At 37.9% G+C, this 24,559-nt stretch overlaps 1 protein-coding gene across 5 annotated transcripts in view; it reads left to right on the forward strand.

The window, feature by feature from the left end:
* Nucleotides 1-24,559, forward strand: part of COL12A1 (collagen type XII alpha 1 chain) — a 115,617-nt gene that overhangs the window by 67,625 nt on the left and 23,433 nt on the right. For all 5 annotated transcript variants that reach the window (XM_019442672.2, XM_019442673.2, XM_053904717.1 and 2 more), the window contains 20 exons: nucleotides 208-337; nucleotides 763-902; nucleotides 1,335-1,464; nucleotides 2,715-2,857; nucleotides 4,206-4,335; nucleotides 4,910-5,052; nucleotides 6,527-6,656; nucleotides 8,993-9,112; nucleotides 10,410-10,556; nucleotides 11,331-11,447; nucleotides 11,640-11,786; nucleotides 12,328-12,402; nucleotides 14,245-14,384; nucleotides 15,710-15,833; nucleotides 16,008-16,151; nucleotides 17,863-18,027; nucleotides 19,356-19,394; nucleotides 19,491-19,629; nucleotides 21,715-21,857; nucleotides 22,208-22,317. In XM_019442672.2, the coding sequence (XP_019298217.2) occupies nucleotides 208-337; nucleotides 763-902; nucleotides 1,335-1,464; nucleotides 2,715-2,857; nucleotides 4,206-4,335; nucleotides 4,910-5,052; nucleotides 6,527-6,656; nucleotides 8,993-9,112; nucleotides 10,410-10,556; nucleotides 11,331-11,447; nucleotides 11,640-11,786; nucleotides 12,328-12,402; nucleotides 14,245-14,384; nucleotides 15,710-15,833; nucleotides 16,008-16,151; nucleotides 17,863-18,027; nucleotides 19,356-19,394; nucleotides 19,491-19,629; nucleotides 21,715-21,857; nucleotides 22,208-22,317 (2,556 nt within the window). The remainder of the gene's footprint in view (nucleotides 1-207; nucleotides 338-762; nucleotides 903-1,334; nucleotides 1,465-2,714; nucleotides 2,858-4,205; nucleotides 4,336-4,909; nucleotides 5,053-6,526; nucleotides 6,657-8,992; nucleotides 9,113-10,409; nucleotides 10,557-11,330; nucleotides 11,448-11,639; nucleotides 11,787-12,327; nucleotides 12,403-14,244; nucleotides 14,385-15,709; nucleotides 15,834-16,007; nucleotides 16,152-17,862; nucleotides 18,028-19,355; nucleotides 19,395-19,490; nucleotides 19,630-21,714; nucleotides 21,858-22,207; nucleotides 22,318-24,559) is intronic.

A 24,559-nucleotide genomic window follows, 5' to 3' on the forward strand; every position in this document is an offset into this window, starting at 1 on the left:
GTTTAAGGCTTAGAATGTTCTTTATGATTTAAGGTGCACAGTTTACACTTCAAATTACACCATAAGATATATTTTAAACCTTCACTGTGGTATGTGTTTCCAGATCTTGGCAAGGGTCTCAAATAGCTCCCCTGTAGAAAGAGCTTTCTCTGGCAGATCAGTGAGATGGAGAGGACGTGACTAACACTTATCCCTGTTTTGCTTAAGACCACAATAGGGGGACGGCAGAACAGTGTGGTCCTGCAGAAACTGAAGCCTGACACTCCTTACACGATCACTGTGTCCTCCCTGTATCCTGACGGTGAAGGAGGTCGGATGACAGGAAGAGGCAAGACCAGTAAGTAAATCCAGACTCCTGTAGCTTCTTTAGTAGCTACCACTGGAACAGAATCACATCTTTATCTGGAAACAGCGAGTGACACAGTTTTGCTAATCAAATTTTAAAATACATTGAAAAAATGATATTAATTGCTTATCCTTGCTTGGAGTTATCTGTCTCTGTTTATGGAGAAAGACATTTATTACTTTCTAGGACTGAAAAAGAAACCACTTTGGGGCCAAAATATTTTGTGGAGAGGAGACATGTGTACCAGATTACCAAAGAAATTCTTTTATTTATTCACTACTTCAACAAATATTTGTGGGGTGCCCATTATGGTGTCTCTGCTGTATTCAAGGTGCCTGGGAAATATCAACGAATGAGCATTTTGAGTGTGCTTCGTAGTTGGGATCATACTGTCATGTGATTTCTGTGCATTGCAGAACCTCTGAATACTGTGAGGAACCTCAGAGTGTATGACCCTTCTACCAGCACCTTGAATGTTCGCTGGGACCACGCAGAGGGAAACCCTCGTCAGTACAAGCTCTTCTACGCACCAACAGCAGGTGGTCCAGAGGAACTGGTAATTACATTCTGTAGCGAAAAATGCATGTTTATTTAAACTGTAGCTGAATGAAATCAAAGTCGAGCTAAAAATGTTAACCAGTTTGCTTTAGGGCTGAGGAAGTTCATATTCATTTAATAGAACTCAGTAGAGGGTAATAGATTGCTGCCTTAGTGCCAGGGTGATAGGAGGATTCTGGGAGGTTGAGCTGGGGGAAATAATTATTCCAGGATGTTCTAAAGGGGGATCCTAGGGTGAGTGTCGGGGTCTAAAAAAGTCTTTATAACCTCTTGTCACAGTTCATATGGGCACATCTTTATATTCCGATATTACAGAACTTGCTTCTTGACTTGATCTTGAGTTAGTATTTTGAGTATTATATTGTTTGATGTATTGTTTCTTTTACAAGTTTTTCAAATCAAGTGCTTTATGTTTTATTAAAATCTTTAGGTACCAATCCCTGGGAATACGAATTATGCCATTCTTAGGAATCTGCAGCCAGATACCCCATATACTGTTACAGTAGTTCCTGTTTATACTGAAGGAGATGGAGGACGCACATCAGATACCGGAAGGACATGTAAGTTGAGAAGGAAGGAAAATTCTAGGTTTTTCATTACAAATTTTGCTTTTCATTATAAAGGCCGCATAGGCCTGTTAAAAAATTTTGGAAAATTCAGAATGATAGAATAACTACATAACAGGTACCTGCTATTTGTCTTCCAAACACCACCAACTGCTAACATTTTTGCATATGAAATAACAAATTTATAATGGCATTCTTCTGGGGTGGTAATTTCAGGACTTATAAATGTGAATATGATCATCAATATGCTATTTTAGTCATTCTCTTTCACCGACAAAAATTGATTTTGCTTTGCTTTGTGCTTTATAAATCTGTATGAAACAGTGTTTTGTAATTGGCTTTCATAGTGTGAAGTGTTGAAATGTGTTTATCACATACTTGATTGCACATTTCTCTGGTTTGCTGATGAAGTGCTTTTGGTCGTCAAAAATCTGTGTGCTTTCATTTGCTGTTAACATCTTGTGAAACCAGTTTAAAGTGGTTTTACTGTGCTTTGTAGTATTGCTTACAGGCTTTTGTGTATACTAATAAATAATTTCTTTGGCCTTAAAAATATACTTGCTGATGGTTAAAAGGAAGCAAGTATAGATGGCTTCTTATGGTGAGAGATTTGTGCTCTGGAAAGATGATATGATTAGCTAAAGTAGAGTTTGGGGTTAATACATGGATTTAATTTGTATGTTTTTCTAAGGCCCTGTTGGGGAAGTTAATTGAGAACTGAGTGTATCTTCTATTTCTCCCTCTTTTTGACTTTTCTCTTAATCACAGAGCACCTCAGTAGCTATTTCTTGAATGAAGAAGGGTTGGATGAAAGAATGAATGATTGAAACCAGCCAGCTGAATTAGATAGGCTTCATAGCTGTTGTCAGTTTGTACTTAGAAGGCAGACACTACAAAATTCCTTTTCTGTATCTCCATTATCTATGTTGGAAAACCAAAGTTTCTTTTCCAGTTTTGCCTCCCTTGTCCCTTGTCCTTTTATGGCCAGCCCAGTACTACTGCTTGTACTAGCTTGTTTTTATTGGCAACAGTTTTGCTTCCATATAGAAAAAGGCCATAATTGGCTAACTTAGACTAAATTTGGATTTGGAGGGTTTTAATCTGCTTTTGTGGGTAGATAATTAGAAATTTAAGGAGGACAGTATTTTATCCTGTTGCAGAGTATAACTCCCGAAGAAGCGATAACAAAAGTTTGACCTACATAAACAGACTTAAGAAATATGTGTTGGCTTTTCTTTCCTCAGTGGTGAGAGGGCTGGCAAGGAATGTCCAAGTGTACAATCCTACGCCAAACAGCCTAGACGTCCGCTGGGACCCTGCGCCGGGGCCCGTGCAGCAGTATCGCATCGTGTATTCTCCTGTGGCTGGCACAAGACCGTCGGAGTCTGTAAGCAATCTGGTCCTCTTCGAGCTCAGTAAAAGAGCTGTGTAGACTCTACTGCACCTCCTGCTGTGGCTGCTGGGCCAGACGGATAAGCCAGTTATTGGAGTGGCACCGAGTCTCATGCAAACTTCATTTCCTGATGAGCTTAGTCTTGTGTTTGTGTCTTGTTTGGTAGCCTGTGTGAATGCCAACCACAAACATGACCATGAATAATGCTTAAATGATTGCACCTAATGATTTAAGGCGGTGTACTAAATTTAGGGTTAGTTAGCAAAGATGGATTTTGGGAAAATACAAGTCAGCTATATGAGTTAAATACCCCAGTAATAAATGCAAATCATTAACAGACCTTGTCAATATGGGCTTTTGTTGTAATGTAGAAATGTCTGTGTTATGAAAATATCTTAAAGTTTGCCTTCACTGGCTCTTACAAGTTGCCCAGTCTGTTTCAGTTCACAATACTATTTAGTTTTTTTTTGTTTTTGTTTTTGAGAGAGAGATGAGAGGGAGTGGGTGTGCACATACACGCGCAAATGGGGGAGGGGCAGGAGAGAGAGAATCTTAAGCAGGCTCCACGCTCAGCACAGAGCCTGACTCAGGGCTTAATCTCACGACTGTGAGATCATGACCTGACCCAAATTCAAGAATCAGATGCTTAACTGACTGAGCCACCTAGGTGTCCCCTATTCAGTTTTATAAGTAGATTGATGATGTAGAAATCTGAAATTAGTAATTTGAATAGAAATAGTATCAGAACACCTAGGGAAAAGTACATTTATGGACTAATTTATGGACTAAAGTAAAATTATGGACTACTTTACATCTTTATAAAAATGGACAATGGCGGTGAACAAAGATAGACAAATGATTTGCATGTCTCTGTGTATGGCGGGACTTACTCAGGCAACATTGTCCTTGTCCATTTTATGGAGTAGCTCTCGATTTTAATGCAAAATCTCTCCCCTACTAGTGTGTGTGTGTGTGGGGGGGGGTCCCTTCTCTTATGTGTGTCTAACAATCAGGATGCACTGTGGGTAACTACCATGAGCCCTGGATTTGAGAATCTTTATAGTAAACATAAATGAGAGACAACTGAAGCTACTAAGGGTAGTTTAGCATGTTTAGTAGTTTAGTATGAACTAAATTTTGGTTTTTTTTGGAGGGGGAATTTCTGAGGATAAATTGTATCTGATAGTGTGGCTTTGCCAGATCTCATGAGGAAGCATAGTGGTTGGCTTCTGACGTGCCTGGGCTCAGCTTTTAATTATAAATGTTATTATGTTGACTAATAAAAAACTTGATAAGCATTTGAGCTGTTGTCAAGCAGAATTTGGCATTTCCTCCCCTCCAGATGGTGGTGCCAGGGAATACCCGCACGGTGCACCTGGAGCGGCTGATTCCGGACACGCCCTATTCTGTGAACATTGTAGCTCTCTACTCCGATGGAGAGGGAAATCCCAGCCCTGGCCAGGGCCGAACGCGTGAGGCAGAAATCCTTTCTCCACCCCCTTCCCTTGTAACTAGGTTGGCAGGGCTCCTCCGAGTGAGTGAGAAGTGGGAGGTGGGTGCTGAGTGAGAAGTGGTGAGCACTGTCTCCACCTTTGCACAGACGAGAGTAGGCCTGGGTATGTGGTTCTGCCTGGGCATCCTCACGTTCAAATTCCAGGCTAAAGCTCTGGGCCCATGACTGCTGTCTGTGCTGAGGGAACTTCATTCTGCCATTTTCTCATCTGGGACCTAAGTTAAAGAGGAGTTTTTCTCTTCTTCTGCCTTGCAGTGGATCTTCTCACCAAGTGGGCACTTGAGAGATGTGAGGGCTTGGCTTCTATGTTTCATTAAACAGGAGGTGGTTTATAGTAGTTGAAATAATCCCTTTCTCTCCCAGTCTGTATATTTAGTTTCAAACATAAGGGAGTAAATATCCTAACGAATGTGAGGTTTCCCCAAGTAACTCCTTTGTACCTTTGTAAAATTATCCTATGCCTCTTCCGCCACCCCCATGTCTGCCATGCTCACAAGCGGGCAACTAACTTTATTCTATTTTTATTTACTTAGTACCACGAAGTGGACCAAGAAATATGAGAGTCTTTGGGGAGACAACCAATAGCCTCTCTGTAGCCTGGGATCATGCTGATGGGCCGGTTCAGCAATACAGGATCATTTATTCTCCCACTGTTGGAGATCCAATTGATGAATATGTAAGTTCAGTTCTCATTTATTTGAGCATTTTATAATCTCTCACCTGGCAGGGGGGTGAAATTAAGTTGTTTTTTTTTTTTTCCTTTGAGAGTGTACTGTGATTACAGCTGAGTTCTTGACTCTTGGGTGACAGTCACATTTGTTATGACTTTCTCTGACACAATACTGGGAACACCCAAATACATCTAATGTGTCTCCCACGTTAGGGAGAGTCAATGTCTTTGGGTTCATTTTGTTCTAAAGACAGATTGAAAAATTGTCTTATTGCATGAAATACATATTTCTAGCCACCTAATTTTGTTCAGAACTAAGTCTAGTGAAACATGATACCTACTATTCTGAGCTACCTAAATTAATGTCCAAATGATATGACCCTGCAAAGCCTATCCTTTCTTTAAATCTGATTTCTCTACAAGATGCCCCTTCAGTATTCCAGTGCTAACTGATACCTCTTTTCTTTACATTTAACATTTTTTGTTGTACTTTGGTTTTGGAATATAATATGCTGTCAAATTACCTGAAAACTTTTTATGTGTCACAGTGTCTCTCTTGAACCAGATTTAGGTTTCTTGTAACTTCCTCACAGCCCTCACCAGGCATATCCATTAGCTATGGATGGAAAAACTTACCACTTTTTTAAAAGTTTAGTGGTTAATTGAAGTGATAGGTCAGTTGAAGATTACATAAAATGTTGATTATAAAGCAGCTAGGTCTGTGGTTTGCAATCATTCTGCCACAGACCTTCTTTGATCACCGCCCCCCCCCCCTTTGTTATCGTCATGTTCTATTTCATCTTTTGAACTTGATATGTTAAGCTTTAATTCAGACACCCATTTTTATTTATCAGAAACACATGCAATTGTTTGTAGAGGTAAAGCATAGGGTTGGAAGAGAGATAGATATATCTGGTTCATTTCCTCTTCACGGGGGTAGTTGAATGTATTTTCCATTTCCTGTTTTTCGTCTTTTCCACCTAATTAGTATCAGCCAAACTGATATCCCTGAGGGCAGACAAGGAGTCCATTTTTGTTCACCAAAGAATTCCCAGCAGCTATTACCATTCCCACAGTGGCCGCGTGGTGGGAATTTGCTGCGGGAGTACATGAAAATGTAACACACATGGATGAGAGGTGGAGACAAACCTTGCTGCATGCTGCTGACTGCCACAGTACCCAGTAATGTGCACCGAGGTGTTGTATTTGTTCTTACCTTTCATCCTCACCATTTCCTCCACGATTTTTCTGCTTAGTCACAAGGCTGATAAATGGCTGATCTGGGATTTGAGCCCAGATCTCTCTGACTCTAGAACCACTCTCCTGCCGCTGCACAGAGGCAGTGTAGACCTTGATTGAGCATTGTGCAACAAAAACAAAGGATGAAGAAACTGTTACTGTTTATAGAAATACATAAAACAATGTTGCCTTTTGATCTGGAAGCTCTCTAGCTGATAACTTGTCATTTAACTTCTTATAGACCACAGTCCCAGGCAGAAGAAATAATGTAATGTTGCAGCCCCTGCAGTCTGATACTCCATATAAAATTACTGTTATTGCTGTTTATGAAGATGGAGACGGTGGCCATCTAACAGGAAATGGAAGAACTGGTAACTGTCTTCATCCTTTTATAATCTTTAAGTTTTTCCTTTACCAGTACATCCCAAATATTACATTAATACTGCATTAACATTTATATTAAACATTGAATTTTGTCAAAATGATATGGAAATAGAATTTGTATTTTAACTTTTTAAAAGTCCACTAAAAGAAGAAAAAGAGACAAAATCTGCATATTTTGCTTTGCTTGACATAGTTTTGTTTCTCCTTTGGAAAACCATTGTTTCTCCGAATAATGGTTTAGTTTGTGTGGTATCAGTAAAGGATGTAGCTGTTAACTCAGTCAATTTAGTATCAGCAAAAAACGCTCTATCATGATAAAATGTTAAGTCATAAATAAAGAAGCAAGATGATTGGTAATCATCTCTGTCTTTGCAAATTTAGCTTTTTTTCCTGTAGTACCAAGTAATTTACAGAAAATTATTAGTGTTCGGATCCCCTTTTTTTTAATATATGAACTTTATTGTTAAAATGGTTTCCATACAACACCCAGTGCTCATCCCAAAAGATGCCCTCTTCAATGCCCATCACCTACCCTCCCCTCCCTCCCATCCCCCATCAACCCTCAGTTTGTTCTCAGTTTTTAAGAGTCTCTTATGCTTTGGCTCTCTCCCACTCTAACCTCTTTTTTTTTTTTTTTTTCCTTCCCCTCCCCATGGGTTTCTGTTAAGTTTCTCAGGATCCACATAAGAGTGAAAACATATGGTATCTGTCTTTCTCTGTATGGCTTATTTCACTTAGCATAACACTCTCCAGTTCCATCCATGTTACTACAAAGGGCCATATTTCATTCTTTCTCATTGCTCGGATCCCTTTTCCTTATTTTTTTCTTTTTTAAAAATAAAGTTTATTTGTTTTGAGAGAGAGAGAAAGAGAGAGAGCATGCAGGGGAGGGGCAGAGAGAGAGAATTCCAAGCAGCCTCCTCGCTGTCAGTGCATAGCTGATGCGGGGCTCCTGACCTGAGCCGAAATCAAGAAATCTGAAGCTTAACCAACTGAGCCACCTGGGCTCCACGGTGGGCCACTTTTACAGCTTACACTGGTGTCAATTTCTTATTGTTTAGAGCAAAGGTCCTCCAAGTTGGTTGCTCCCTGAAATTACCTGAAGAGCCCTAAAACCCCCAGAGATACTACTGGAACTGGTTTGAACTGTAACCTGGATCCACTTACGTTCTAGCGCACAGCCGAGATTGAAAGTCATTGGTTTAGCATAAAGGCAGGCTGGGCTATGTAGGTCTGAGTTCTGTTACCGGTAAATATCCGTGTTCCTCTTTCCACTTCATTCCGCAAAAACCCACTAAAGTAAATGATTTCAGGTTCCTTGCTACACTCAGTTGCCCAAACACTTTCAGTGCTTAAACAATCTTGACATTACAAAATTTGGGGGAGGTGACATTTGAAAGCTCCCAAGAGAAAAACACCTATAGAGTTGTTTTATCTCAGCCTCTCAAGGCCAGGAATTTATATATTTATTGATACTTATTGTCTGCAGGACTGAGTCAATGGAGTCTCAGTTCAGCGACTTGACAATTTAAATTGAACAACTTTTCATTTTTCACTTTCCCTTAGGTTTTAGAATACTTTCTGGTACTTTTCTTGGGAAATGGCATATTTTAGAATTTTGTGCTTATGAAAATATAAAAAAAAAATCTTTACCAGACTTAAATTTTCAAGGAAGTGCCAAAGCCATTTCCAGTTTCTCTTGCAAAAAAAAAAAAAAAAAAAAAGTGTTTAAGTTGAATCCTTTATAATATATGTTATGTATCTAATAATATAAATAAAAATAATAATGCAGTAACTACTCAGCATGCTACCTAACAGCATTGGTTTTACAGGGTGTGGAGTTGGAGGCGGTACCCCTGGAGACTTGACTTGCTCTAGGTTATGGTGGGGGAGGATAGAAGGGTGCTGGGAAAGAACGTCATTTTGGTCACCAGCTAGTTGTGTGGTCTTGGGCAAATCAAATCTTATTTATGTGATAAGGTGGTTGGACTAGAGAGTTTCTAAATTGCTTTTTGGCTCTAACAATCTGTAATGTATAACATGCTACAAATAGTATGAGATCTCTTGTATTTTCTGTTAATCTGCATTATATAGCCTAATAGCTCTGGGAATCATCAGTTGCTGGGGCCATTTGAGTTACTGTTTGAATTTGGAAAACTACTAAGTTTCCCGTTGAACGTTTCACAGCTTTGAAATTGTTTTCTGGATGAGGGCATCTTGTTAAATTATTGTCATGGGACCGTGCAATCAATACTCATAATGTCCTATGCTCTCCTTGCTTGTCAATGAGAGGTCAGTAATGTGTGCCAATATTTGTTTGCAGTGGGACTGCTTCCACCTCAAAACATACACATCTCTGATGAATGGTATACGAGATTCAGAGTATCCTGGGACCCTTCACCCTCTCCGGTTCTTGGATATAAAATTGTGTATAAGCCAGTGGGTAAGGAAATACCTTTATTGCCATACAAATGCATTAAAGAGTTTATTGTTTATGAGGGAGCCTTTACCGCATCCTCGGTGATTAGATTCTCTTGAGAGTTTGGTTGTCACATCAAGTCCTCTCCCACTAGAGGCAATATTTTTGGAAATAGTGTTCTAAGCCTATGGTCTGAAGTGTCATTGTTACTATGGGTGCAGATGAGACTCTCCTTATATTGCATGATTATAAAGTTTGGTCTGGTTCATAAAATGACGCAAATGGAATCTGTGTTCAGATATTCTGTACGTTATTATGATTGTGAAATAATGCATATTTAATCAATATAAACTTCTGTGTTTTCCCATTATGTCAAGGGCATATGCATTTTAGTTTATCCCTGACAGGCTTGCTTTCAACTTTCCATTAACATTTACATCTAAGTGGATATCACCTTGATTAAGTGATTTGTTATCTCTGTTTCTATGTTCTGCCTGTATGCTTAGCAAAATGGAAGAAAAGTGCTCTTTGTACCAAATTTGCGAGGGTATCGTTCACGCACCCAGAAAGGGGGTGAGCTATGAAAAATAAAGGAGAGAGGGCAAGAGAAAGGAAATGTGAGATTCGAGAGAGAGAGCTTAAAGGAGGAGAAGGTGTTGCTAATTGAGGACCTTCAGGAACCAAACTCATGGAATAAGAACCAAGATAGAATTTCTTTTCTTTTTTTTTTAATGTTTATTTTTGAGAGAAAGAGAGTGAGCAGGGGAGGTGCAGAGAGAGAGGGGGACAGAAGATCCAAAGTGGACTCTGTGCTAACAGCAGAGACCCCTATATAGGTGGTGGGGCTCAAACTCACAAGCTGTGAGGTTGTGACCTGAGCAAAAGTCGGACACTTGGCTGCCTGAGACAACCAGGCACACCCCAAGATAGAATTTCTTAAATCATCTCTATAACAAATTGGAAAAATGTTAACTGAGCATCTACTATGCACAAAGCACTATGCTGCCAAATTGGGGCTTAGAGAAGAGGCTTGAGGGGTCTAGGGTAGTTACTATCATTAAAGGAACATTGATTACAAACCTACTACATTCTAGGTACTGTGCTATGTATGCTTTGATTATAAGAGGGTGAAGAATTCAGTCTCTGCTTATAGTTTTGTATTCACCATATAATGAAACATGTGCTACAGTGAGCAGGTGCATAAGGGGCTGTGGAATTAATGGTGTTCCTACCATCATTTGAGTATAAGTTATTTGATTTTAAGGAAAATTTGAGACTAGTGGTGGCATATTTCTATGTATTTTTGTGATTGTTCTTAAAGGTTCCAATGAGCCCATGGAAGTTTTTGTTGGAGAAATGACATCATACACGTTACACAATCTCAATCCCAGCACCACCTATGATGTGGATGTTTACGCTCAGTATGATTCTGGACTCAGTGTCCCCCTGACGGATCAAGGCACTACATGTGAGTGACATATCTTTTCATGGTTGTAAGAAAGAGTGTGGTGCAGATTGCCAGGTCAGCCTGTTCTAATTTCATTTCTTCTTAACATATGCATGTTTCCTCAGCATTAAGGAGGTGGCCCTTTGTTGTCTAGCCACACAAATATATAAGTAATATAATTGAGTATACAAAAATGTATGTGATATTTTTATTTCTGGTAAAATATACTTTGAATTTTGAAAGATAAAAAGTATAGAAATTATGATTTTATCCATGAATTATCTGTAAAATTAGATTTGGAATGCCATGTAGTTTTTGTTTTTTTTTTTTGACATATGTGATGTTAAAACATATATTACTTAAATGATTGATTCAATTGAAAATTTTCACAGAAATGCCATGATTAATGACTTGGCCCAAAGATAGATTTTGTGGTCACCAAGTAGTTAATAACTATTTAAGGACTTAGAAGATAGCCTTTTAGAAAAATTTCTTATTATTATTTTACATGAGATGTCTTGGTTCTTTGTAGTGTCTAGACTATGTAGAATTTCTTTCCCTTGAGAACTAGTGATAGAACAGGAGGTCTGTTTTAGCTGTACCACATTTTCCTGTATGTTTCTTGTATGTTTCTTACAAGGAAACATACTAAGAACATAGGCATTTGTTTTTCAGCTACAGCGGAAGTTTTAAAATTGTGTTTTGATTAAAAGTATGCATTTTTGTCTTTATTCGTGAAGTAAATCTGTTTTTCCTTTCTTTCTTTCTTTCTTTTTTTTTTTTTTTTTCTCGTAGTGTATTTAAATGTGACAGATCTGAAAACTTACCAGGTCGGGTGGGATACGTTCTGTGTTAGATGGTCACCTCACCGGGCAGCCACCTCCTACAGGCTAAAACTAAGCCCTGCAGATGGTATGTGTGTAACACCAACAAACAAACAAACAAACAAAAAAATTAAAAAAGAAAAAAAAGGACTGGACACAGAGTAGCAACATTTTAAACTTCAGTAATGGAGATGCTATTTTGTCTACAAAATTATATATAAAAATGTCTTTACATATGTTTGATGGTGACACTGGCATTTTCCTTTGTTGTCATAATCAGGAACCAGAGGACAAGAAATTACAGTGCGTGGATCGGAAACCAGTCACTGCTTCACTGGCCTTTCACCAGAAACTGATTATGGTGTCACTGTTTTTGTGCAGACACCAAATCTTGAGGGACCTGGAGTCTCTGTCAAAGAACATACCAGTAAGTTTTTGAGTAATCTGAAAGTCTCTGTAAGGTGTCAGAATAGAATGTTCTACGTGTGGGAGACTTTAGTGGCTCCGGTGTAGACACTTCTCCCTTTGGGCAATAGTAATGATTGGAATGATGGCAGATTAATGAAGAAGGAATCTGTGGCTGGTTCAGGACTTTTATCTACAGCAAATCCATGTTGTCCCTGTTACAGAGTTGGTGTTATTTTAAGGGAAGGGCTACAGGAGGGAGATACAGCTTTTGCTGGCAGTGAGAAGGTGAATATGCACTCGTATTAGTGACCTTTACTCATTTGACCCTATTTGAAGGCCTTTCATCCACCCTTTGAATTGTCGTTTTGCTTTCTGCAGCTGTTGTCAATGTTTGAATGACTACCAATGATATCAAATTTGGATACAATAGAATTTCCAGTATATCAGTGCCAATGAGACTTGATTTGTTATCTAGGACTTAAATTGCTCCTAACATGTACTTCCTGTGATATGAAATTTGCACAGGTTATATTCTTCTAATTATTATTTTTTAATTCCAGCTGTGAAGCCAACAGAAGCCCCTACGGAGCCTCCCACACCTCCTCCCCCTCCCACAATTCCACCAGCCCGGGAAGGTAAGTACAGCATGTCAGGCAGTACATTCAGCTGGTAGGGATTTATAGCCTTCTTATTTATGTAGCCTAGATGCTACTTCCGACTGATATAGGCTATTTCTGATTTATCATCTTTGCCGAACAGTTTTTAGATAAAAAAAATAAAAAGATTACCAGTAATTGTTCTTCTCCCGCTCAGGTGGGAGTGTGAATGAACTCAGTCATAAGCTATAGCTCTTCAGTTGGAACTCTCTTTCCTCGATTTTGCAGATTAATGTCTAGTGATACTTTGCATTGTCCATAGTCCCATGGTGGGCATTTCTTTTTCCTGGATGCTGACATCAATAGGCATTGTGAACCTTTTTGGCTGTATCTTCAACCTACACCTAGGGCCTTCGGTTTTGGAATTCCTGGCTTCTGCCCTGGATTGCACAAAGTTAAAAAATGTTCATTCAATGCAGTTTTGAGACATAATTGTCACTTGCAGGGAACTGGCAAAAAGACATAGTGAGCTAACAGAACTGGTCTCTCAGTACTTTGGGGCACTTCTCAGTGTTTTATCAGATCAAGTTTAAGCTAATTAACTACTGCTTTATTCTTTCCCCAAGTTTCTGTTTCTGGCACTTAACTGAAAGAATTTCAGATTTTATAAGTATTTTTCTTTTCTCTTAGAGGGCTCTAGAATGCTACAACTTTATTAAACCTACTAAATAAATAAAATAAAATAATTAAAAATGTATTCTTATATGATAAAATAATACTATATAGGGTAAATTGTATTGTAGGGTAAAATAATAATGGGTTTCTTTAGACTGTTGAAAGAAATTCAGTAAAAAACCTTGTCCTAAAATATATTAAATTTTTCTTAATAGCCTTTTTTTTTTTTTTTTTTTTTTGAGAGAAAGTATGAGCAGGGAAGGGGCAGAAGGGGAGGGAGAGAGAATCCCAAAAAGGCTCCACGCTAAGCATGGAGCCCAACACAGGGCCAGATCCTATGACTGTGAGATCATGACCTGAGCCGAAATCAAGAGTTGGAGGCTCGATGGACTGAGCCACTCAGGTGCCCTAGACTTTACTTTTTAAAGCAGTCTTAGCAAAATTGAACTGAAAGTACATAGAGTTCCCACATACAACCTGCCCCTCTCACACATAACCTCCCTCAGTATCAACACTGAACACCAGAGTGGTGCATTTGTTACCATGGGTCTACACTGACACATCATTTTCATCCATAGTCCACAGTTTATGTGAGGTTCATTCTTGGTGCTGTATATTCTACATGTTTTTATATACTAAAATTTTAATTTTTTTAACCCTCCAGGTCTGAAAATTGAAATCAAAGATAATTTATTCCTTCCCTTCCCTTACTCTGTATGATTCTAGTGGCCTAATTTAAAATGAAAAGACACCTAATTTGCACCAAATCTTTGACAATTATATACAAAACCTCCAGACCTACTGATGGGTATTCTTAAATTCTAGACATTGTTGCTTTTCATTTTATTTCCTCCTCATCTATTGTTTGAAACCACTTGAGAAGTTCCACAAGGAAAGAGCATATATTTGCATAATGGATCTAAGCAGATGGAGTAACTCCAGACCAGAAATTAAGGGACAATTAGACTAGTGCTTCTCAAACTTTATTGTGCATGTGAATCGTCAGGGTACCTTGTCATTGCTAATCTGATTCAGGAGGTCTTGGGTAGGGCCCAGATTCTGCATTTCTAAGAAGCTCCCAGGAATTGCTGCTGCTGCTGAAGACTACTTTGGGTAGGGGGTGTTGGGCTACACTTCTCAGCTTTGTAACTTCATTTGAGTAAAAGAATTCATGAGAATTGGGGTTTCTCTGTTTTTTCCCCCCAGTATGCAAAGGGGCCAAGGCAGATATTGTATTCTTGACTGATGCCTCCTGGAGTATCGGGGATGATAATTTTAACAAAGTTGTAAAATTCATCTTCAATACTGTGGGAGCCTTTGATGAAATCAGTCCTGCTGGAATTCAGGTGGGTGCTGTTTCATAGTGGCTATTCATTTGTAAGGTCTTGCTATTTCCTTTGAATTTCTCTTTTTAAGTAGAAAGGCTTTTCTGTATAAACTATGTTTTGACTTTTGTTATTTACTATTTTTCTTTACACATGTATTTTTGGGAAGGAGTTGGATATAAATGACAAATAGAAAAATAAATTCTTCCGTAGATATTCTCTTGGCTAGATGATACTGCTTTTGGAGAATTTAGGGCATTCTGACTCTGACTTCCTGCTTAAGACTTCCGACAATGATACATTTCCATAAAAGGTCATCTAATGTTCTGGAAATTAAATGCATTGTGATTGTCAATCCCTATTAAGATAGAGGACACAGTGATGAGCAGTGACTGGCGTGGGTGTGTGGCGTTTCATACTTCATCACTGTGGCATCTTTGATTATAAAAATAAGAGATTTTGACATAAGCCACACATAAGTTCATAAACAAATCATGTATTCTTTAATGGATTATACTAAATTTAAAATCCCCAAATAATCCTGTGAACATTTTTCCAACCCAAGAAGAGTAAAAAATTCAAGCTAGTTATAGTCTTAAATTAATCTTTTAGCAATTAAGCCATTTTTTTCATCCATTCAGACACTGAGATTTCTAATAAAAAGTAAAAAATAACTACTGTGTCATCTACTTTATATACGTGGTTATCAGTCCTTAACATGACTCTGGAAAGTAAGGATAGTTATCTCCATTTTACTGATACGGAAACGAAAGCCCAGAGAGGTGCAGAACTTCCCCTATGTCACACAGCTACTAAGAGGCAGAGCTAGGATTTGAGCCCATTGAATTCTGACTACAAAGCCTGTACTCTGTCAAGTAAATTACACTGTTTGTGGTGAGTGCTGATTATTAGAACACATGCAACATTTTAATCTTACGATGAAGAATGAATGCAGTTAGTGAGAAGAAGCAGTTGGCTAAGGACCAAATTACTTAGCCAACATTTGAGTTCAAGATGGTGTGTTCTCATTTCTAATCCTGGGACCTCACTCTTCCCTAGCCTTGCCCATCTCTTCCTACATCCTAGAGAAAGGATGTGAATACTATATGAATACAGCATATTTACAATGTTAATATCAATTATTGGTGGTTTCATTGAAGATTAGAAATTAGTAAATTTAATGAGACAATAGTAGTCAGTGTTATAGTATTAGCTATAAAGAGCTTATAATAGTCTGTCAAATCTAGGATATTTATTTTCCCCATTCAACAGCAGGAGGAGCCACTGGAAAATTGAACTATAGAAAGAGGTGTCTTAACCTCACCACCAACTACATTCCCTTTCAGGTCTCATTTGTGCAGTACAGTGACGAGGTCAAGTCTGAGTTCAAGTTGAACACATACAATGACAAGGCCCAAGCCCTTGGGGCCCTCCAGAATATTAGGTACAGAGGAGGAAACACAAGAACAGGTACAGTTAATCAACTGTGAACGTGGACCTTCACTCTCCAAAGCATTTGGAGTGGTAGAACTGAGTGTACTACCACATTCTGATATTCATATTCTTCTCAGTTGAGTGTGTCTATTGGCATTTGGATAGTTTTCACTGAGGTGACAGTACAATGTTCCCTGCAACACTCTATAGGCAAAGCTCTCACCTTTATCAAGGAGAAGGTCTTGACCTGGGAGAGCGGCATGAGGAAGAATGTCCCCAAGGTGCTGGTTGTGGTCACAGATGGTCGGTCACAGGATGAGGTCAAGAAGGCAGCTTTGGTCATCCAGCAGTCAGGTAAGCACAGGCATGAATTTGATGTCCAGTGAGCGCACTCATTATCTTAACAGTTTTACATGTTTCCAGGAATGATTGCGAAAGATGAAACTGCTGCTTTTACTTTATTTTTCCTGTTTTACTCTGGAGTCCATACCCTTTAAATGTTAGTTTATATTTAATTTGTGGATGGTGTAGTAAGTGCTCAGAAATGACATGGTGTGTATATATATATATATCTTTGTGTAAGATGTGACTCGGGGTATGTAAAAGAGCAAACCTAATTTCCCCATCATGGCTAGAAGGCTACAGAATGCAGTAATGGGATGGTCCCAGCGCAGACTTCCTCCCATAGCAGAAGTGAATTTTGATGCCGGTTCCCTGTGCCAGGAGAAACATAGGGAAGCCTTTAGCTTTAGCACATCCTTGCAGATACAAACCCAATGCAGATTGCTGAAGGGAGGAGGAGGAAGATATCTTTGAAGTGGACCTTGACAATCAAATATCCTGAGAGCCTCCTGGCAACACGGATTTGGATTCATTATTTAGGATTACTAGAGATGAAATTAGGTCTCACCAGCACTTGCGTTAACGCCCTCCACACCCCCAAATCCCAACTCCCAGGTAGAGTCCAAGGTTAACATATTTTAGAGAGAATTCTATTTTGTGTATGATTGACTGTAGCAAATTTAGAAAGTACTTTGTTATATGGAATTTTTCATCGGCACATACATAATTCTTTGGCTAAAAGCATGAGTCATGATTAGTGCTAAGTCATACTGTCTTCTTTCAATACAGATTGTTCTTTGTACTGACTTTTCTTTTTAAATAAGTTATTGCCTTTATTTTTTTAAGTTTATTTATTTGAGAGAGAGCAAGTGAGCGTGGGGGAGGAGCAGAGAGAGAGGGAGAGACAGAATCCCAAGCAGGTTCCACACTGTCAGTGCAGAGCCTGACATGGGACTCAAACCCACAACTGTGAGATTATGACCTGAGCCTAAATAAAGAGTCGAACGCTTAACTGACTGAGCCACCCACTCATTGCATGAGTGCAGTGTCATGCACTTTGAACAGATATCTACATATTTTGGGCTTTTGGTTGATTTAAGTTTGGGGTGATGCATGCTTGCTCAAGTTACCTTATTTATATCTCATTAGAGAACTAATTTCTTATATAGTCTACTTTTTCTACTTTCAAACTAAGCTTTTGGAGTGAAGTCTTTGTTTATTTGTGTTAGCCTAAATAAATGAAAGTTTATTTCCACTGGGAATTATAGATTCCATTTCAAGAGTGGCCAAAGTGCTGCCTTTGAGCCTGAGTTGTTGAGAAAATCAGTTTCAAGAACTCAAAGTTTAAAATGAGCCCATTCTTGGTTTCTGAATTACGTAAGCTTAAAGTGTTAATGGTGCCTAAGAGAGCTGTCGAATGGATGGGTCTGTTAGGACTATGGATCTCTGGAAGGAAATGTGCACCACATCAAGTCTTTCTGCTGTTAAGATGTGCACCTTTTAATGGTTAGGATTTTATTTTAGGAAACCCAAATAATTGAGTTTTCTAAGCCAAAAAACAGGAAGGCCTGGAAAAGTCCAAGAGAGTTTATGTCCATTAAAAGGACTTACTGCATATACTGAGAAAAATGCAGTGTCATTTCTGAAAAGGTTTTATTTTGAACTGCTGAATAAAGTATGGAAAAGGGGACATGTAATTCACTCTATAAACACTGCTCTGCAGGGTTCAGTGTCTTTGTAGTCGGTGTGGCTGACGTTGACTACAATGAGCTCGCTAACATTGCCAGCAAACCAAGTGAACGGCACGTGTTCATTGTGGATGACTTTGAATCTTTTGAGAAGATTGAGGACAACCTTATCACGTTTGTCTGTGAGACTGCCACTTCAAGTAAGTCATGGTCCAGATGGATCCACAATCTCACCTGTTTTGGAAGAAAACAACTTAGTAGACAATGGCCTGTCCTGTATGGGATCAGGTCCATGAGTAAATAGATTCGGGGAAATCACTTGGGAACCTGATGAATCATTGTTCCTATTGAGATCATGCTAAATGTGTGTTTGTCAGAGGTCCGCTTTTAGCCTTGAGGATGTAATATTCCTTGTATGGAAATGAAGTGTTTTAACATATCCTTTTCCCACCGTCCCAATGCTGTGACGTTTGAGTAAATTAATCTTCAGCTTAGAAATGCATTTATAGAAACATTTCTGTGAGATGAAGGTTTTCCCTATTAGTAATCAATTGGTATTTGTTCTGTCAACATCCGTGCTTCAAGGGAGCAAGGAAAACACTGACTTTTGCGTGTGCACTCCATAGAAATTCACTTGGTCCTCTTTTGGTTTTTTGGGTGTAGATTTTTCTTGTTTTTGCCAAGACTTCAATGAACTTGGAGCTTTTCAAATACAGCGAAGGACCAAAGATCAATTATTGAAGTCAATTTATCCTCTTTCCCACCTGTAAGCACCAATTCTTGGGGTGTTATGGAGACACTTATGTGGCTAGTATTAGACCCCTGGTCCTAGGGAGGGCTACGCTTCACAGGTGTTATATCTTGCCTTCTCACACATTACTAAAAACTCAGAGATGTGCTTAGAGGTGGCAGCAGTGAACAATAATCTGGGGTTTACTCTCAGAACTCATGCCAAAGCTCAGAATGGAATTGCTCAGGGGAGGGGGTAGTGGGTCTGGAGGTACCATTGCCTCCCTTGCGGTTCTGGGGTCCTGAAAGCCACCCTCTAGGATCCCTGGCTCTGGGGTCCCGGGGTGAAAACTGTCGCACGCTTGTCACCGCTGTGTGACGTCCAATAGCTGACATGGGGCTTGGGGGGTGGGAGGGGTTGGCAGACAGCTGAATAGGGACAAACTTCTGCCTTTGCTTAAATCTAAAATCCACGGGGAGAAGAGTTCTTTAATCTATTGAAAAACATCTGAAAATTTCCCCCTTCAATTCTGTTTTTGCTATTTGTAAGAATACTGTAAAATTCCCACTAGGACTGGAGGATTTTCAGAAAACATTGATTATACCAGTTAGCACTATAATTTCTCCTACACAAAGGAAGTCTACAAGAAATCACTTATAAAGGGCTAGATGGATGTTATTTTTGTAAATGAACGAACACTCCCATGACTTGGTATATGTACATAGCTGCTTCGTGTGCGTGTGTAATGTTTGTGTATCATGTGGCTGAATCGAACTCAGAGAACACTGTGTGTTGCAGGTTGTCCTCTCATTTATTTGGACGGCTACACCTCACCCGGTAAGCATTTATACCCTTGGACTAACTTATTCCCAGATTTAAGCAACAAAATAATTAAAAGGACCTAATTTTGATCTTTTCTTTTCTGGTGTAAAGGTTTTAAGATGCTTGAAGCATACAACCTGACAGAAAAGAATTTTGCTTCCGTACCAGGAGTCTCTTTGGAGTCTGGTTCTTTCCCCAGCTACTCAGCATACAAACTTCAGAAGAATGCGTTTGTGAATCAGCCTACAGCGTAAGTGTGACGAGGAGTTTCTTTCTCTTATCATGGGCCTGACACTTTTTTGCAGTTCTTAGAATTTTTGCTGACTTCTTAAAATCTAGAAACTTTAGAATTGTCAGAAGTCTCTCATGGATGACTTAGCTTAGTTTCCTTAAATACAGTCGGTTTAAGTGTCTTCCCCATCGGGTCACACAGGAGACTAAGACTCCAGCCTTACTATTCTCAGACCCAAGAATCTCATCCTGGTTCTGAAATATTATGGATAATGGACCTTTTAGGATTTAAGGCTAGGATTGTAGATTTAAGGCTTCTTCTAAGCGAGGCTGTTTAAGCAGGAAGGCAACTAATTATTTTGAACATTTCTTCCTGTGGTGCAGAGGGACTGAATGGAATAAATGCCGAATGAGAGCCGGCATTCTTTTTAATGTTTCAGACCTCCAGAAGATGAAGTATTGTGGCACTTTTGCTTGTCCAAGATCAGACAGGCAGCGGTTAGTTTTTATTGGCCAATGCTCTGGCAATCTGTTGGGTAGCTCTAGCTGTTGTTATTTTACTTCATGAAAGTTTGCACCTGGGAATCATAACTAAAATGTGTATTTTTTATTCATTAGAATTAAAACACTTTAATATGTGTTTGGCAGCTTATGGGAAGAAAAGAACAAGAAGAAATAAAGCCTTTAGAAACTTAGGACAGGGTCAGAAAATGATGTCTGAAATTTGAAATGCTCTGGGAAAGCTGATGGAAAATTCAGAATAAAATCAAAGCTAATTTCTTTTAAGAAAGCACAGATCATATTGTTGTAGTTTGACCACACTGTAAGTTCCTAACTCTTTTATGGTTAACCATGATGGTTCACAGTTTTAGGTTTGTCAGTGAATCTTAATACCCGGTGTTTAACTTCAGTCACCACAAGGTATGATTCCTACATTTAATTTGTGACAGCCTACTGTGTTCTCAAGTCAGAACTGTGGCTGAAAGACAGAAGCATGAATGCAATTACACTTTTTTCATAAGCACTCATTAACTAATGGAGAAACATGCACCGGGTGAGAGATGAATTAATATGGAGAAGATATTATCTTTAACATGGAATATTATGAAGATAGCAGGTTTTTGCACATATGAAAGGCATCATGTCAGCATGCTGAGAACATACGTTTTAAGAAGCAGGGCGGCATTGTGTTCCAGAAGTACCAGTGGTGTGGTACTAGGACATGAAACATTCAGAGACATTCTGTGCCCTCTGTCAAAATTTGTGGAGGAACAGCTTCTTTTCTGTCCAAGAGTTGATAATTAAAGCCTTTTCGCTACCTTCAGGAAGAAAGTATTATTAAATGGTCTCACACAGAAAACCATCAATCCTGCTTCAGAGATTCCCCCGGAACAATGACTGACTCAACTCTGGAAGAGCACATGGGACCACATTTTTTGTCTAATGGCTTTAGAGCCAAGAAGCATTTCCTTTTAATTGGATCACATCCTTTATCATCACTAAACGTTTGCACATGTACATGGGCTTAACGTTTATTACTGGTTTTATTTTTGGGAACGTGAGCTTCTGGAGATTATGTGATTTATTTGATTTCAAGGGAGGAATTTGGAAGTGTAAAAACTATTAGAAATAGGCAAGGAGAAATTAAAACCTTAAGCTGTATTACTCATGATCTCATTCCCCTGACATTGGAAATTAAGCATATTTAGTAAGATTCATTTTCTTAAAATTACATCCATAGATACAGTGTCTATCACTCTAAAATTATTATGTAATTTTATAATCATATTTGTGTCTAGAAACAATTAACAGTAGGATATTAACAGTTATTAACGGTAGGATAAAAGACCATTGGGCAATTTCCCAGACTTTTGCAAATTTAGCCGATTGTAAATAATCTATTCACTACTTACATAATAGATCTTTAGTGTTTGCTCTTTTGATGTGTTTCCTAAATTTTTCCTTTTCTAATATGTAGCCAGATTATTATGACTAGCTTCTAATACTGCTGGTAATGAGTTTATTGTACAAAGATTTAAAATATTCTCTATTTCTGGTGAGAAATCTTTGTTAATTAACTAATCAGTTATGTTTTATCCAACAGAGATCTACACCCAAATGGACTTCCTTCTTCATATACAATTATATTATTGTTCAGACTTCTCCCAGAAACTCCCAGTGACCCTTTTGCAATTTGGCAAATCACAGATAGAGATTATAAACCACAAGTTGGAGTAATTGCAGATCGTAAGGATTTTTATCTTATTTTAAGGCACATGCATACTACTTTTGATTATGAATTCTCTTTCCTTTTCTTTAAAAACCTACGGAATATATATAATTACTTGATACATGATTTTATGTTTAAAAATACAACGTATTGATAAATATTCTAATTTTATTTAATCTCAACTGAAATTATTGAATATTTTAGAAATCTCTCCAACAAGAGTCATTAGTTAATATTTTAACTAATGTTAAATTAGTTAATATTAGTTAATATTTTAACTAATGTTAAATTAGTTAATATTAGTTAATATTTTCCACATAAAGTATACCATGCATGTGATTTAATAACAATTATGTGTTGGTTACAGCTTCTAGCAAGACATTATCCTTCTTTAACAAGGATACAAGAGGTGAAGTGCAAACTGTTACATTTGACACAGATGAGGTGAAGACATTATTTTATGGCAGTTTTCACAAGGTAAAAACATAAAATATCTGATTATTTATAGAAAAAGGATATGATTTAAAAATTAAACTAATTTATTATTTATTAAAAGGTCATGTTAAATTGGTAGAAGCATAGCTATGTCTTTTAAAACCAAAATCTTCTTTTAAAGAATTTGATTAATTTGAGAATATTTAAAATAAAACAGTAAGGGGCGCCTGGGTGGTTCAGTCAGTTAAGGGCCCGACTTTGGCTCAGGTCATGATCTCATTGGGCTCTGTGCTGACAGCTCAGAGCCTGGAGACTGCTTCAGATGCTGTGTTTCCCTCTCTGCCCCTCCCCTGCTCACACTCTGTTTCTCTGTCTTTCAAAAATGAATAAATATTTAAAAAATTTTAAATAAAACAGTAATTCTACTAACAAGGAGATAATTACTACTAACATGCTGATATGTTTTCAATGCTAATATCTTCAAAATTTGAATCATGTAGTAGGTATAGTTTTGTATGCCTATTTTTTCTACCTACCATTTTATTGTGAACCTTTATTTCATTTGATTTCAAAAGCTTAATTTTTGTGGATAGTATTTTAATTGATAAAAATAATTCTTTTATAGAGCCCAGTAAGCTGCTTCTGCTTGTTTACCAAAGAGTTACAAGCATGCTAGTCCGAAAGTTATGATTATTTACTAAAGTAATTAATATATTTATGAGAAATATTTATCTTACATGAACACATTATGAATTCTCTAAAAAATATTATTAAAAGTTCTAAGATGCATTCTTAGGGGATTGTCTATTCTTGTTGATCTTCATTAAAATTTTTTGTATGTCAACATTAGAGGATAATACGCAAGTTCTATCAAATTTCTAAAGGACGATTAATTGACAAATAAGTACTACAGTTGGGAGCATTAGAAATGAAAAGAGCCATCTAGGTTAGAGTGGGCTTTTTAATGGTATTCCGTCATTCATTGGATTGAGTTAACAGGAGGAATAGCACTTGTGCAACAGTAAGGCACTCAGAAAATTAGTCCTCGTGCATAGGAGACAAATATTTCCAGTTCAGTCTGATTCTCAAGTAAAAATTGAACTTTCCTGTACTTGAGTAGTTTAGCTAGATTTTTTGCAAATTCTCTTCCTGAGAGTCTTGGTTTCTTTCCAGAATGTTTTTTCTTATTGATGAATCATTCTTGCAAAGGATAGCAAGGGACTTTCCTCATGAAGCTCAAAGTCACTTCAATGTACACATTGGTGAGAAGCAAAACAACAATGAAGGAAAAACAAAGATCTCTGAGTATAATGGCATATCTACTGCCATGATGAAGTACAGTAAAATAAATGCCTCACTGGGAAAGAAAATTCTAGCTTGACAAATATTATTAGCTTCAACTGCTCCTTATCTGATAATAGATGTTGAATTTGGCCAAGTTCTTATGAACTTTTTTGGCTCATTAATACACCTATTAAACTTACATTTCAGTAGTTGCTAAAAAGAACTATTTTATTTTTCCTTCCATACCACTGAAGATATTAGAAATTTATGAACCAACTGATAACCACTTAAGCACTATTATGTTTAAATTTCCAACCCTCATCAAATACTTCATTCTGCTTAAAAAAAAAGCAGTATTTTGTGCAGAGGTCTATAATGACAGTCATTAATTACAAATCAAGATAATTTTTTTTGACATTTCTTTCTTTGCTTGCTTTTATGGAGAGGCATTTGTGTTCTTAGTTTTTATGTAATGTCTCTTCTTTTTCCTTCTGACAAGCTCTCTTGTCTCCTCAAATCTCTACCTTTTTTTCTCATCAGACTTTTCTTTTTTTAGTTTCTCCTCTATGTTTTCACTATGCTCTTTTTCCTCCTCTACTCCTCCACCCCATTCTTTTAACCTATTCTCATTTATCTCATCAATTCAAGTACTAAGTTCAGTCACTATTGTCTGTTTACATTCTTTACTCATTCAAAGATTCAAACACTTTTCTCTCATTTACCATTTAATTTGGGAATTGAAGTTCTTCAGTCTTTAGGATGTGAATGAGTGGTACTCTGATAGTAGGAAATTAATGAAAATGACATGCAGGGGACTCTTGGGAGAAAAGGAGCATAGGGTAAAAGAGCTTAAGTAAGGAATGGCGGACAGCTATTGCTTTTTAAGGATTCTCTTGACACGTTTTGTGTCTCTGTTCCAAGTGAGAAGTTTGTCATAAGAAAAAAAGTGGAATAGATGAAAAATAAAAGATTTAGGGAACAGTAGAACGTGGGAAGGGAG

The sequence above is a fragment of the Panthera pardus genome, unplaced genomic scaffold (assembly GCF_024362965.1).
Source record: "Panthera pardus isolate Hobbes unplaced genomic scaffold, ASM2436296v1 HiC_scaffold_17, whole genome shotgun sequence".
In the NCBI taxonomy this organism is placed as follows: domain Eukaryota; kingdom Metazoa; phylum Chordata; class Mammalia; order Carnivora; family Felidae; genus Panthera; species Panthera pardus.